General features: G+C 41.5%; 1 protein-coding gene and 1 pseudogene across 2 annotated transcripts in view; both read right to left on the reverse strand.

The window, feature by feature from the left end:
- Positions 1-399: 399 nt before the first annotated feature.
- The window catches only part of LOC148374504 (3',5'-cyclic-AMP phosphodiesterase 4B-like), a 51,003-nt gene continuing 36,998 nt past the window's right edge, over positions 400-14,404 (reverse strand). For both annotated transcript variants that reach the window (XM_088337075.1, XM_088337079.1), the window contains 9 exons: positions 12,450-12,543; positions 7,255-7,475; positions 7,081-7,179; positions 5,587-5,751; positions 5,234-5,333; positions 4,906-5,060; positions 4,706-4,828; positions 4,447-4,629; positions 400-2,823 (listed from right to left, as the gene is read on the reverse strand). In XM_088337075.1, coding sequence (XP_088193201.1) covers positions 2,485-2,823; positions 4,447-4,629; positions 4,706-4,828; positions 4,906-5,060; positions 5,234-5,333; positions 5,587-5,751; positions 7,081-7,179; positions 7,255-7,475; positions 12,450-12,543 — 1,479 coding nt within the window. In that variant the 3' untranslated portion in view covers positions 400-2,484. The remainder of the gene's footprint in view (positions 2,824-4,446; positions 4,630-4,705; positions 4,829-4,905; positions 5,061-5,233; positions 5,334-5,586; positions 5,752-7,080; positions 7,180-7,254; positions 7,476-12,449; positions 12,544-14,404) is intronic.
- Positions 9,416-9,544, reverse strand: LOC148374505 (U2 spliceosomal RNA; annotated as a pseudogene).

Consider the following 14,404-nt stretch of genomic DNA (forward strand, 5'->3'; position numbering starts at 1 on the left):
GAAACATTTACAGATTTCACGTTTTCAGTCAAGATCTTGCATGCCACCTTCCCGCAGAAGGTCCCAACCTGGGGGAAATTGACTGAACTGCGCACCTGCCCTCTGCCATCCGCATCTGACCCTAATCAGGGGCGCCCTTTTTAATGACTGGTCCGACAGCAGAGGCTGTTAAATTGTTTGCTTGATTCTGGCTTTCTTCCCTTGACTCTGGCAAACCGATTTCCCTTTACCATCCTGTGACCGGCTCTGGATCTCATAAACTAACTTTTTTTTCAATTTTGTATTTGACTCCCCACGTGGAGTGTTAGGATTTTCCACCTTTTTGCCAATAAATCCGTTTTTTTCCATGCAAGTTGTGTCACTACTCCACCCTCAAGAAAGACTTCATAGTGAGAAAACTGTAATACATGCCCATTTTAATAATCCGTTAGAAGACATTGGTTGAAGAAAAAATAATTCCAATGGTAACATTTCACGAGATATTCCAAGCTGTACAATGACCCGTCACCGTACGCAAACAAAAAACCTCCATTAAAGTGAAACCTTCTGCACCCCATATAAGATCCAAATGTCCCTCCCTCATCCCCCAAAAAAGTACAGTACTTTTTAAAAAGTCCAAAAAAGAGCTGCATATTGTCAAGTTGCTTCGTAAGAACAAAATAAGCAGAGCACAATGAAACGAGCCACTTAGCAAGTTCAGTCAAACTGATTTTGACACGTGGTAGTGCATATAAATAAAAAACATACAGTGACAATTTTGAACAAATATCAATAAGAAAATAAATAGTCAGCATTACAAGGCCGGGTGCAACAATATTCTGTGCAATTCAGTATTCATTTAACATACACACGCACGGACACACACGGAAGAAAGCGCCTCATCAACCAGCTCACACCCAAAAAGGTAGTACCTTTAAGATAAGGACGACAGATCGGCAATCAGCTGCAGAAGTGTCGACAAAAATTGCCTCAGTAAAAACAATAAGGTACGGCTAAACAAAGCGCACATGCGTGTCTACAGTCGGGGGAAGTTAAGAATGAGTCACGGAGTTAAGTAAGTTCACATGACTGGAAGGTGTGCGCAACTACTCGACCTCATGGAAAAGGCCAAAAATTGCAGCTTGACATAAAAGTTATGGGATTGCGTGCGAGAGATTTTGACATCTTGTTGGCGTTTGTCTGACTGATGTCATCCACCCGCCTCACATGGACCAGAACGGTTTAACTCATTCATCATGGCCGGCCCAACTACATTACGCCGCATACCTTGCAGCGTTGAAGATCTTTGGATTTGAAAGATGAAGATTTTAATCAAAAGGGAGAATTGATAAAATGATGAGAGGATTTTGTTTTTGGTTGCGGGTCGTCATTGTCCTCGTGAATCACTTGGAGCCAAAAAGTGCATAAGTGTGCTGGAAAGTGATTGTGATTTGGAGATGCAGCTACTGAATGCTTCAGTGAGAATGAGCTTATGCTATTGCAGGAAAGGTAGAAAGTCGGGGTGCACTGATAGCAATTTTCCGTCTGATCACCGATCCACTACTTGTTAAACAGTAACATACCCGTCAATCTTGATTATTGCAAATCCTGATTATTTCTATTTTTATAAAATGCGATGCAACTTTTTCTTTTCCTCATAATGTTTCATCATTTAAAAATTGACTAATATCAACAAAGCTGTCTCTCATCTACCGATGGGTAGGTCTTTAGTCTCATCTTAAAGTATTTTTTCTAGTCTGATACTAAACATATACTTAAGATAAGCAAATAAATCTGCCAATAATGTAAGAATTTATTTAGGTATCTTGAAAAAGATGACAATTCTATTTGTTTTTAGACACGATAAGCAGGTAGATGAGATTGGCGGAAAAAATCTGGTTATTTTGGAAGTGATTGGTTTATTGCAGATCCCCCAGAAATAAAGAATTTCAGGTCAGCTCGTCAATGAATCGGTGCACCCATTTTAGGAAGACATAACATTTCTCTGGGAAATCATCTGACAGCTACATACATGTTCAATAAATTACAAATAAAGTAAATTCACCAAAGGATGTGATTTTGTATACAAAAACATGGGGGAAAAAGGCACACACACTTATTGTTTTAAGACATGTTTAAACGGAGACAAAGAGGATTCAATGTTAGTTACAAATTGCTAACCAGTAGTTGAAAGTTTATTCCAAATAAAATAGAAAGTTGTCCAGTTTTTACTGAAATCCAACAAACGTCCAAGTAGGAATTCCCCACCAGTCCGAAGACACAAACGTGTATCGTCCGCAATTCCCTTTCTTTGCCACGTCCAGCATGCTCCCTGATTTCTTGCACCTTCAAGCATAAACAGCCAAAATGAAATGGCCACCGGGTTTCCCGAGCTCATTGGCCGCGTGGCGAGGCCCTCTAAGCCTGCAAGCTCCAAAGAGCCAACTTTACAGGATTTTTCCTGCTGCAATAAAACAGCTCCCTCCGTCGTGGCGGTCGGTCTGGCTATGTCTCGGCGGGTGAGACGTCACGCGGGCCCGTGTCTAGCCTTTCCTTTCCGGGGCTCCGGCTTTGGCGCATCTCTATGGCGACAGTCTGGCTCTCTTCTTCGTCAAGCGTCAGCTCAAACTGAAATTTGCTGGCGACGGGAACGCCAATGGCATCCCCGTCCGGACTTCTTTCGCCTTCGCCCGAATAGAAAGGAGGGGAGGGACTCTGAGGGATCATGCTCTGGTACCAGTTCCTGTTGTCTTCTAGCACATCCAGGATGTCCTGAGCATCCGGGTGGACCAGATCAGCCCACGTCTCCCAAAGAGGATGCACGATGTAGTCAATAAAGCCCACCTGGAAGGGATAGAGGATGCCGTCATTAAAGGTGACCGTCAGTTGTGGGAAAAATCGTATGGAGCAAAAATGAAAACTGTAAAACAATCTTTCTAAGTAACATACCCTTGCTTTGTTGGAGGAGAATTTTGCTCATTTCAAATGTTTTTCAAATTCTATGATTATGACTAAAAAAGGAAAGATTCTGCTAACTCAGACAATTGTGCTCATTTTAAGTATATTCTTATTATTCCAGAAAAATTATGAAGAGACAAAAGGTAAAACTATAGTACACAGGTGTCAAACTGGCGGCCCGCGGGCCAGGTCAGGCCCGCTAAGGGATTGAATCAGGCCCGCGAGACAACACTCAGAGAAGCGCAAGAGAAAAACAAGCTGCATGTTGAAATATGTCAACTCGATGTTGCCAAAGAAAGGTGCCTCGAACAAAGACACTGTACTTGTATTTATTTCTCTCTCTCTCTCTTTCTTTTCCACCCCTTTTCTCCCACTCTGTCTTTATCTTTTTCACTCTCTGTGTCTCTCTTTTTCTCTTCCTTTGTTGCTCTTTGTCTCTCTGTGTCTTTTGACCTCTTTTGCTCTAACTTCCTTTTTTTCCTTTTCTCTCTTTTCTCTTTCTCTCTTCATACTCTTCGCGCTTTCTTTTCTCCTTTCTCTCCTTCTGTCTTTCTATTTCTCTTTGGATTTTTTTCTTCCCTTTCTTTTCCCCCTCTCTCACCACTTTTTATCTTTTGTTTCTCACGCTCTCTCCCTCTCTGTATCTTTCTTTGTCCCTCCCCACTTTCTCTTATTTCTTTATCTCTCTTTTTCTTTTTCTTTAATAAACAACTCCGGCCCCCGACAGAATGTTTGTTCTATCGTGTGGCCCCCGAGTTATAATGAGTTTGATACCCCTGCTATAGGTCGCTGGTTCGCGCCTCGGCCGAGTCATACCTAAGACTTATAACATTGGTAAAATGGCGGCGCCCTCTGTTGGCTGCGGCTGCATTGGCTCGCTACAACGGGTCAGGTGTATCGACATTTCGTTCTTACAAAGAATGACAATACAAAGGAAATTATTATTATTATTATAGTAGGAAAGGAAGTAATACTTATAATGAACAAAATGATTTACAATCGGCCATTTTGTCATTTTAAGCAATCTCTATCTATGTATCTATCTATCTATCTATCTATCTATCTATCTATCTATCTATCTATCTATCTATCTATCTATCTATCTATCTATCTATCTATCTATCTATCTATCTATCTATCTATCTATCTATCTATCTATCTATCTATCTATCTATCTATCTATCTATCTATCTATCTATCTATCTATCTATCTATCTATCTATCTATCTATCTGTATGTATGTCCCCTGCCCGAAGATAGCTGGGATGGGCTCCAGCACCCCCGCGACACTAAGCGGTCAGATGATGAATGGTTGGATATATATATATAAAATGTATTTTTTTAGGTATTTAGTGCTTGGGAGGTCGCTGATTCGAGCCTCAGCCAAGTCAGACCTAAGAATTACAACATTGGTGCCCATTGCCTTCCTGCTTAACGCTTGGCATTAGGGGTTCTGTCCACATAATGACTCCCAGCGCTAGGTGTTTCGTTTTAGTGTGTCAACTTCACCTGCGTCCTTTCCACTGACGCCGTGTGTTTATCACACATTGGGCTGATCTCCATTCCTCGCTCTCTCTCTCTGTCTCCCTGTTGGAAGAACTCATCCATGATCCTGTCAGTCCACTGCCGGTACAGATCCAAGGGCTTGGTGGGATTGCTCAGATCTGCACAATGGACCATGTTGCGAAGAACCTACAGGAATGGTACGAGTTTAAGTTTTTGGATCCAAGTGTTGCCTTATCGAGGGCAAAACTGATTCTCAAGCTACCTGCATCCTGTCTGTGTAGTTGTCCAACAAAAGAACCCCTGAACTGGTCACTTTCTTTGTTTCCACCATAGTCTTCAACTCTGCCAGCAGGCTCATGTGTTTGGACATGTCAGTTGCCAAAACCTGCGTGAGGGAGGAGGTTTCCAAATGTCAGATGTCATGTTAGGATCAACGGACGGTGGTAGCTCCGGCTTTCTCACCATGTCAATGACCATCCGCCTGAGCGCCTGCTTCTGCTTCTTGCTGAGGTTTTGGAAGATGTCACAGTTGTCTTGCTGCAGTAGTTTGAAGCCCACAGCCAGGTGGTGGTTCTCCAGCACCGACTCATCGTTGTACATCAGAGCCAGTTCCGAATCTGAGGGATGACAAAAGGGGAATGAAATAGAGCGCAGGTAACTATAGCAACTGTGCAATGTCTCCTTAAAACGCCAACGCTATTGGCTTCAGAAGCAAGTCCCATTAAAGCGTGCAAATGCACCTGCATGTTAAACACGGACATTTACAGAGATTCATGAAAAGAACACTCACTGGTGTTGATTAGGAACTGATTGGAAACTCCGGGGTGATCAACGTCATGAATCGCAGCTGCAAAAATAGCGGCCAAGATCTCCAGATCAGTGAAGACGGCCTGAATTGTGAAGAGACAATAAAATAAATAAGTCAACTGGCTGAGCGGGATTGTCATGGTTTTGGAGCTGAGCCCTTTTTGCGTTAACCGTCTGGTATGCAATTTTGCTCGGCTTGACGTCAATGCTAGTCAGCTCATTAAACCATTGAAAAGATGGGAACAGCCACAATAACGACAGCCAAATTTCAAGCGGAGGAATACCGGTAGTCACATTCAACATTTTCTACTTGTGGATGTACTAATGTGTGCTTACATCGAGAGCGGGTGTAGACAGCAGCGTATGGGTGGACTGGGCCACGTCGGCTGCATGCAAGCTGTTGTGGTAAGCCACGTCCGAGTGGTAGTGGCTCTCCAGGGTGAGCATGAACGTCACAAAAGTATCGGTAGGAATCTTGAATGTCTTCATCAGGTCTCGCTCCTGTGGACGCAAATTAAAGTTAAGGAAGAAAACACTCAACCAAATCAAGTGACCTAAACAGCGAGGATACATTTTACACCCGACTGTAAGATTTGTACAATCGGCGATTAAAAAACAAAGTAACAATACCCATCACAGCCGATAAACACATTTGTAGTCATATTGAAACACTTTTATAAAGAATTTCTTGGTACATTTTTGGGCTCCATTGTTTTTAAGAACCAGGAGTTTCAGCAGTATTATTTAATTTTTAGGATTGTTACACCCTTGTTAATGTTCAGCGTAAACGTTTAACAAAATGTGTTCTAACTGTACATTTAAATATTTAAATAAACCACATAAATTTAACTACTTTTTGATTCGTCCCATTTTTTTCTATTCAGGCATGTAAATCACCTCCTCTGTGAAGACTAAATGCTAAAATATTTTGTGAAATCTGTTAAATGACTAAAAGAAATGAACATGGATGCTTCTGTAAACCTAGACAAGGGGTTGGCAACCTAACACCCATATTGGACCCCTCCTAAAAAACAAGCAACATACAAAAAATTAAAACAAACCTTTTAACGAAGGAAACACATACTGTGTATATTTATATTGAAAAACGTTAAGAATGTTCTCGTGAAGTTTGCGCTCCTACAAAAAACATCATTTTTTCAATGATCAAACAACTTTGAAATAGTACTAGTGAGGCACTAGGAAGCGCAAAAGAGCCAAATGCAGCTGCAAAGCAGCTTGTTGCTTACCCCTATCTAGAACGTCAATTCACTGGCGACTTTAAAGACATGGAATGACATCCGAACTTAGCCACAATGCCACTGCAGTTGACAATCAACTTATTAATAGATTAATCTCTCAACTATTAAGCCGATTCATCAATTAATGTGACAAAAAAAACAAGTGTTTACTTCTGTAGTTCTCTTCAAAAACATGAAATCTTTTTTAAAATGACCATGTGTAAAATCTTACAAAAAATAGTGAATTAAGATGGAGTCTCTAATTCTATTTCTTAAATAATAGAAATTAGCACAAAAAGTCATAGTTGATTATTAAAGTAAACGCAATTTTTTTTTTTTTTTTTTTAAATTTCAGTTAATACTAGTCTGCTTGTGAATTATTAATGCCGATAAGCCTTAGGTCCCGGGATTCGGAATTAAAAATTTGACATAAGTTACCATTACTAATATTACTGATTAGCTTGGAGATAAACTAGTCAGTAAATTGATTATTTCCTATTTTTTACACTCTGCAGAAAAACTATCCCAGATCTCTCACTGTGATCTTAAAATAAAGAGATGAGGAGGATAGGCACGCAGGGAGGGCACTGACCTGAAAGATGGCGTACATGATGCACGTGAGGGGCCGGTTGTGAGAGTGCTCTGCTACCCTGAAGATATTAAGTCCCCATTTATTGATGCCCTCCAGGTCCTAAATCAAAACCAGCATAGATAGCTCAAGATACCCCGTTTTTTAAAATATTTCCTCATGAGATGAACCTGTTACCTTTGACAGTAGTTCCTCCTGATCGGTTTTGACCCCGAAGCGATTGTTGGCACCTCCAGAGATGCAAGGTGTGTAGTTGACTTTCTTCACGCCGCCAATCTGAGTCATCACGGCGCTTTGCTGCTGCTGCTGTGGCGGTTGGTGCTGCTGCTGGCCTTGGCGCCGCTTCCTTTCTCTTGATTTGGGGACATGACAGGGAAGCTCCAGCTCATTCTGTTTGTCTGTAAGGCAAACGAGAAGAAAAAGGAAACGGAAAAACGTGAGCAGAGGAGGACACGCTTACGTTACAGTTGCAATTCGCAAAGATGGATTGTTGACCTCTCGTATGTATGAAAACTTTAAAGCTGCAGCAAGTTATTTAATTAACGAGTGACCATTCACTAAAAACACAGCAGCAATCCCACCCAGAATGAAAGTTTCAAGACATTTTTCATGTGGGGCCAAAATACAGGGTGGTCATGAGAGAGCAAAGCAAAACCATGGTTAGAAAAGAATTTACTCCATGCCTGTCGTGTTAACCAACCCAAAGTTCCACATAAGAAAAGTTGACACATTATTACATCTACAGTAAAATTCGGACTATAACACGTGACTTTTTTCCCAAACTTTCAACCTTGCTGCTTATACAATAATGCGGCTTATTTGTGCATTTTTTTCTAATGGCCGCCAGGGGCGCCTGAGCAGTAAAGGTAAGAGTGACACAGGTGGAATATATGCTTCGAGGAAGACGCTTTGTGCATGAATACAACTAGCATTAACAAACGCTCATCATGGAAAATATGTCAATCGAAATGGGAGGGCTAACTACTACTGGAATAATTGTAGGGGTCTGTTTATTTTCAAACGGAAATAATGTGGGCAAATGTTAGGATTAAGAGAAGCAACATCCAACGAAGCAGGCGGATTCCTATTTGTTGGCATTATTGTGTGTTTTGGAGTAAATATTTTACACGGTTGGATTATATGGATTGTCCTTAATGTAACGAAGCCATTTTCGCGAACATAATGGTGAGTTACGCCAGCTTTATATTTCTCCGATATCTTGTTTCAGACTGATCGTGATGTTTCTTTTATGAGGATATTTTATATCCCAAGAGTTTAAGCCTTCTAATGATATGTGGCATGACATGTTTCAGTGACTGGTGACATCATACAGACACATATTTGTTCATCAAAAGTCGGAGCGTTGGTAGTTCACCTTAAGGGGCCGGTCACACAGCCGTTTGCGGCTGAATCACGGCTAAAATTTTGCGGTTTTTTTTTGCCCGTGGTTGCCCGGGATGGAAAATGCGCAAAATTGGCTAACCCGCTGTTCGTCGGTGGTATGCCCGCAAAACAGACGCCGGCGACTGTTCCGCTTCCTCATCGCGTCATTTCTGCGTCATTTTCTCGTGTGGACCACGGGTATAAAAGCTCCCGAGCCGGTGTTGTGCCCAAATCCGACTCCTACGCAACACCCACACCGCCCCGCCCCCTCGCGTGACTTTTTCATCCACGTTAACAAACGCATTTTGTAGAATACGATCGCACTTTATTGTTTAAATAAACGCGTTATATAGACTAGGATCTCCCAATTGTTATAATTAGCTCGCTTTATAGTTTTAATAAGCGTTTTATATAGAATACGATCGCTTTCGTTGGAAGCGCAGCAGAATGCGCGTTCACGCGAGGGGGGGAGGATTTTATATACGGTGTGCATTACTGCTCGATTACGTTCACAACAAAAACAAAGTGGATTAAGTTGTATTACATTTCCAACAAATGCAAGACGATGTGGTTTTAGTTATACGTTCGCCATTACATTCCCTAAAAGTGAGATATAACGAGTTAAAGGTGGTTGTATTAGCGAGGGGATGCAAATCTCGGCACCGGGCTGTAGCAATCATAACCGCACAAGACCCAGTCCCGTGAAGATCAAGATTTCAAGCTATGGCATCATTTTTATTTTATTATCTTGAAAAGAAATGCCTAGAAATAAAAATGAATTAAGACGAGATCACTACGCTGACGGGGGGGCCTGGGGTTTAAGGGTGTTTGCTTCTTTATTCATTATCCATTATCGATCAGTTCATAATACGCTACAGAGCTTAGGAGCCGGGACACTTACTCTCAGCCAATAGGCCAAGCTAAGGTCCTAGCCCTAAAGCCTTGCTACGATCATTGCGAATGCACCGTGCCTGGAGGTACTGCAATTCCGGGCCGATGCGTGGAGTGGACAGAGCAAGCTCTTATTCCATCTCAAGTCAAAAATACACAATCCTAGAACCACACCAAAAGGCCAAGCTAAGGTCCCAGAATTAAAGGCTTACTGCGAATGCACCGAAAGATTTATTCGAAATGAAGAGAAAATACGCTGACGGGGATCCATGTTCACCCCCTTGACGTCACGAGCACAAATGACGAGTGATCGGCAAATCGCGCTGTATATACGCGGAGAAAGGCGTTTGACTGTCACACGCGTAACACGCTAATTTCACGTAATAACACCGCGATACAGGCGCAGAACATGCTATTACCATGCTCCACCCACGATTACCCGCTGAAATTTCCCGTCCTACCCATGTGTAACCACGCCCTGGCCGCGGCCAGAGCACGTCGTTCCGCGTCATTTCCGCGTCATTACTTCGTGTTGACCACGTGTGCGGCACGCGGTTTAACACGTGCTCAAACTTTTGAGCAGCTCAAAAGTTTTGAACGCGGCCAACCACGTGAAAATTTCCGACCGCGAGTAAAGCACTGCTCTATCTCGTCTATATGGCGGTCTCAAAACGTCCAACAGCGCCCAACAGCATCTGCTTCAGAAATTTCTGACCGTGGTTCAGCCTTAATACGCTAGTGAAAGGCTGTGTACCCGCGCTCTGAAGAATCGAGCAGCACAAAACATTTTCGCGCTGCCACCCGCGAATTTCCGACCTCGTGTTAAGCACCGCTGTATCTCGTCTGAATGGCGAATTCAATGCGTCCAATAGCGTCCGCCTCAAAGGCAGAAATTTCTGGCCGTGATTCAGCCGTAAATGTCTGTGTGACCGGCCCCTAACGTTAAGAGTTTAAGGTACCGTAGATTATTAAAACTCTTTGTACCGTATTTCTTAAATATCTCATGTTTTTATGTAGGCACATGCGGCTTATAGTCAGGTGCAGCTCATGTATGTACAAATTTTTTTTTTCTTCAAAAATGAAATGGGTGCGGCTTACAATCAGGTCCGGCGAATTTTATGGTAACTGTTTAAAGAGGTTGTTTTTTACTTAGGGTCCCTCCTTAATGCCAACATAATATCAGCATGATGAGGAGAATCCATAACTTCAGGGTTCAATATTTTAGCACAGCATCGAAAAGTGTTTGTACCACCAAAAAGGTATTCATATACGGAACAATTTAGATGATGACCTTTAAAAGGTCCCTTATTTACGTCAATTTCAAAACATCATATACTATACAAATTTGGGCTACATATACTGTAGAAGATTAATATATCAAGAGTTTTGGGGGGTATGATAAGTCACTAGCGATATTATAGGTTTGAAATGTGAATAATAATTTTTTCTTGTTTCTCTTCCTTTGTGGGGTTAAGTTATGTTTTCTTGTTTTGAATAGGTCTTCCCTGCATGTAAAAAATGGATCAAGGGTAGGCATTTAAAAGCTTTGGCTTCAGCCTACTCCTTTTGGGCTCATGTTTCAGTAGTGTATTATTGTATTGTACAGTTGTTTGTTAAGTCATGTCAATTTGTGTAGCCCTTAATCACAAAATGTCTTCAAAACCGTTTGTGCGCAAAACGTGTTTCCTTTTGTTGATTAATAAAACATTGATGCTATATTTGTGTGAGTGTTGTTTTTAAATAAAAATCCACACACTAACAATTATTCAATTCACGTGCAAAGGTGAAAATGAAGCTAGCAGTAAATTACAGGAGGCAAATATTTCTGCTCCTTGAGACGACTGCTAGCTGCATTGCAGATGACAACTTATCTGTTGTCTGATAAGCTCTCTCTCTCTCTTCTCCTTTGTTTTCGCCTCACTGCTTTCCCTCATACGCACATCATGCATTCTTCTTTTTTTAATTTAAAAAAAATTCTTGATAGAAAAAATTGTTCAACATAACAGGTAGATAGATGTACATGGTTTTGTTTTGCTCCCCATTTCAAAGAAAAGATAGATAATAATGTACAATACATATTTTCTTCAGACCAATCTACTAAATATTGATGAAGAAGCAACCTCCCCAAAAATACATGCCTCAGAAATATCCACAAAAAAAAGAAAAGAAAAGAAAAAAAGAAAAAAACAAATAATAAAATAATATATACACACCGATTTAATTCAGAGTTAGGAGTCACCAGACCCTGACATCCAGGTCTATTATACTGTGTTGTCAGGTGGGAGCATTCCAAAATAGTGGAGCAAGGGTGCCCAATGAGAACAGAATTTTCCGTCACATCTTCTGAGATGAATTTTTTTTCCCCCTAACTTAAGCAAAAGGAGAATATCGTGTAGCCATAGTTTAAAGGCGGGTGGTTCTGAGGACTTCCACAAAAGTAGTATCCTCTTACAGGCTATCACAGAGGTGAAGGCTAAAACATTATCCTGAACAACAGTTGTCGAGAGATTGTCAGGAAACCTGCCAAAGATAGCTATTTGCGGTGATGGATTGATATGTTTTCCTAAAATTTCGGAAATGCACCTATAAAACTATCTTCAATATGAGTTAGGTGACAAGGACTTTTGAAAGACACGTCCTGTCTTCTTGTGTTTAAACAAAGATGAGCCTAAGATAAGAGCGTGACAGGTGACTTGATGCCAGGCTTTTAAGAGCAGATCAAACCTGACTGCCTCCCATGATAAAAACAGCCAGTTGAGATCGGAGGCCGCAGTGAAACATACATGTCCTCTTCTACTGAGCAGACATGTTGAAGAGCACAAAAACATTCTTTGCTTCACACCATCTATGCCCTTATCCTTCATAGAGCAGTCTATCCCAATGAAACATCCTTCCCCGCCACCTTTGCCATTCCAACACAACAATGCAGCCAGAATAAGGGGACCCTCTTTCACTCCCCTAGACCAGATTAGACAGGTCTGAGGGCAGTGGTGCACACCAGCTAGTTCTTTTCCTAAGTAGCACGTTACTCTGCACAAGGTGCTCCTCAAGGACATGACATTGCACCTAAACATTAAATGCATGTGCATGCAACTCACCTAGGAAGGTATTGGAGATATATTCTGACACTTGGTTGCCTGAGCGGCTCATCTCAGACAGTTGGCTAAGCTCCCGGTTTAGCATCCTTTTGAACTGGTGGGTGACAAAACAAAAATTATGGTAAAATTGGTTTCAATGCTGTTACAAATAGTGATGTACAATACATATTTTCTTCAGACCAATATTGATAATTATACCCAATTCTTCAGGAATCATCAAAACCGATGCCACATACTACCACCATCAGTGTATACAAATGTATTTGAGTGACATTTCTAAACAATACAGCTCAACAAAATGTTTTTCCTTAATATTCTTATTTCATTTTATATTCGGTTTGAGTTTTGTGATTCACTATCTATCTATCAATCTATCTTTTTATTTTTGTTGGGCAATGTTTGAGGTTTTTATTTAGCTCTTTGATTTAACTTATATTAAAGAGTGAATTAAATGAAACAAAACTAAAGATCTACTGGATCTATTTAAAGGCAATTTAGCAGTCATTAAATTACAGGTTCCTGATTGTTGAATGGCAACTGGAGGGCAGATGATATTACTATTTTCTCCCATCACTTGGACCTATAACTTATAAAACGCTCCTATCGGCACAAATTATCAAGGCTGAGGTTTTTGAGTTTTTCCTTGCCCTCATGTAGGTTTTAGATCAGATGGTGTAAAAGAAGTCCGTAGTTTGCAATAGCCTGTGGTCTGTGTAGCCCCTTGAGACTCCTTGTGATGAAGGGCTATACAAATAAACATGACTTGACTTGACACACATAATTGATACCTAGTACTGGTCCCCTCTACCCCTAAAATGTACTATTAAGTAGAAAAGTGTTTTATTTTGTGTTATCCCAAGAATCAACCCATAATGATAAAATCATTATGTTTGATAAAATATACGTTAAAGCATAAATACAAACCAACACAAAATAAAACCAACATAACAGTGAACTAATATGTTTCTATCAGTTTGAATGATATAGTGATGCATTTGTTCATTTGATAAGTTCCCACACAGCCATTCACCTTGACCAAATAACAAGCATGAATGTACATACTTTTTTAAGCTAATGTTACTCTTGCAACAAGAGACAAACCCCCTGCAAAAAATAATCTCCAGACAGCATTGACAGCTTTTCAGACACACATGCATGCTATATGTAGTCCAAAACACACCTTAATGTATCCCCAGGACACAGAAAACAGGTAGTTGGCCTCAGGCATGGTGCTTTGCTGTGCTGAACCCCTGGCGCTCCCCAGCAGAAGCCTCTTGTGCTCCTTTCAGAGTGAAGTCCCAAGGCTGAGCTCAGACCCGCAGCCCAAGACCTCAAAGTACAACCAATTTGCTCAGATTCCAGATACCGTCGACGGCTGAGCTCCCTGAGGAGAGGCTGCGGCAGCAATCCCCATCTTCCCTCAGACGGCAGCACGCGTGATGGAATCCCCCACCAGGCAATCAATATATTTCCCTTTGTCTTGCCGTTGTTGCTTCATCTGAGTTATTTTCAAGCCTCTCCTTGCATTTAGCCACCGTGCAGATGGAATCCGGTGACATAGGAGGGGGAAATCCAGCCTTCCTGTTCCCATTGAATGATGCAGAGAGGAAGGGAAGACTCCCAGATGGAGCAAGACGGGAGCGAGTGAAAGAGAGATTCAACGGGAGGGGAGGAGTTGCTTGGGCTGTTGTGATGTAGCTATAGAGTCCCTGGGGTAGAAAGACTGACAATCTTGCCGTCTTTGTTTGTCCCTCACCCCCTCCACTGCTGAACAATTTGGCCATGCACAGCACTGCGGAAAACACAAATTCAGGGAATCCCCCATCCACACGTAATGTATGTATATTTCTTGCTGTTTTAGCTATTTAGCTCTTTTTTTCCCTATCTCTGCTGTTTTTTCCCTCCTGAACTCTCTACCCTCTGCTCAGTAATGCACAACAGAACAGGTCTGATGC

Source organism: Urocampus carinirostris, chromosome 1 (genome assembly GCF_059441175.1).
Source record: "Urocampus carinirostris isolate Australia breed hairy pipefish chromosome 1, RoL_Ucar_1.0, whole genome shotgun sequence".
NCBI classification, from domain to species: domain Eukaryota; kingdom Metazoa; phylum Chordata; class Actinopteri; order Syngnathiformes; family Syngnathidae; genus Urocampus; species Urocampus carinirostris.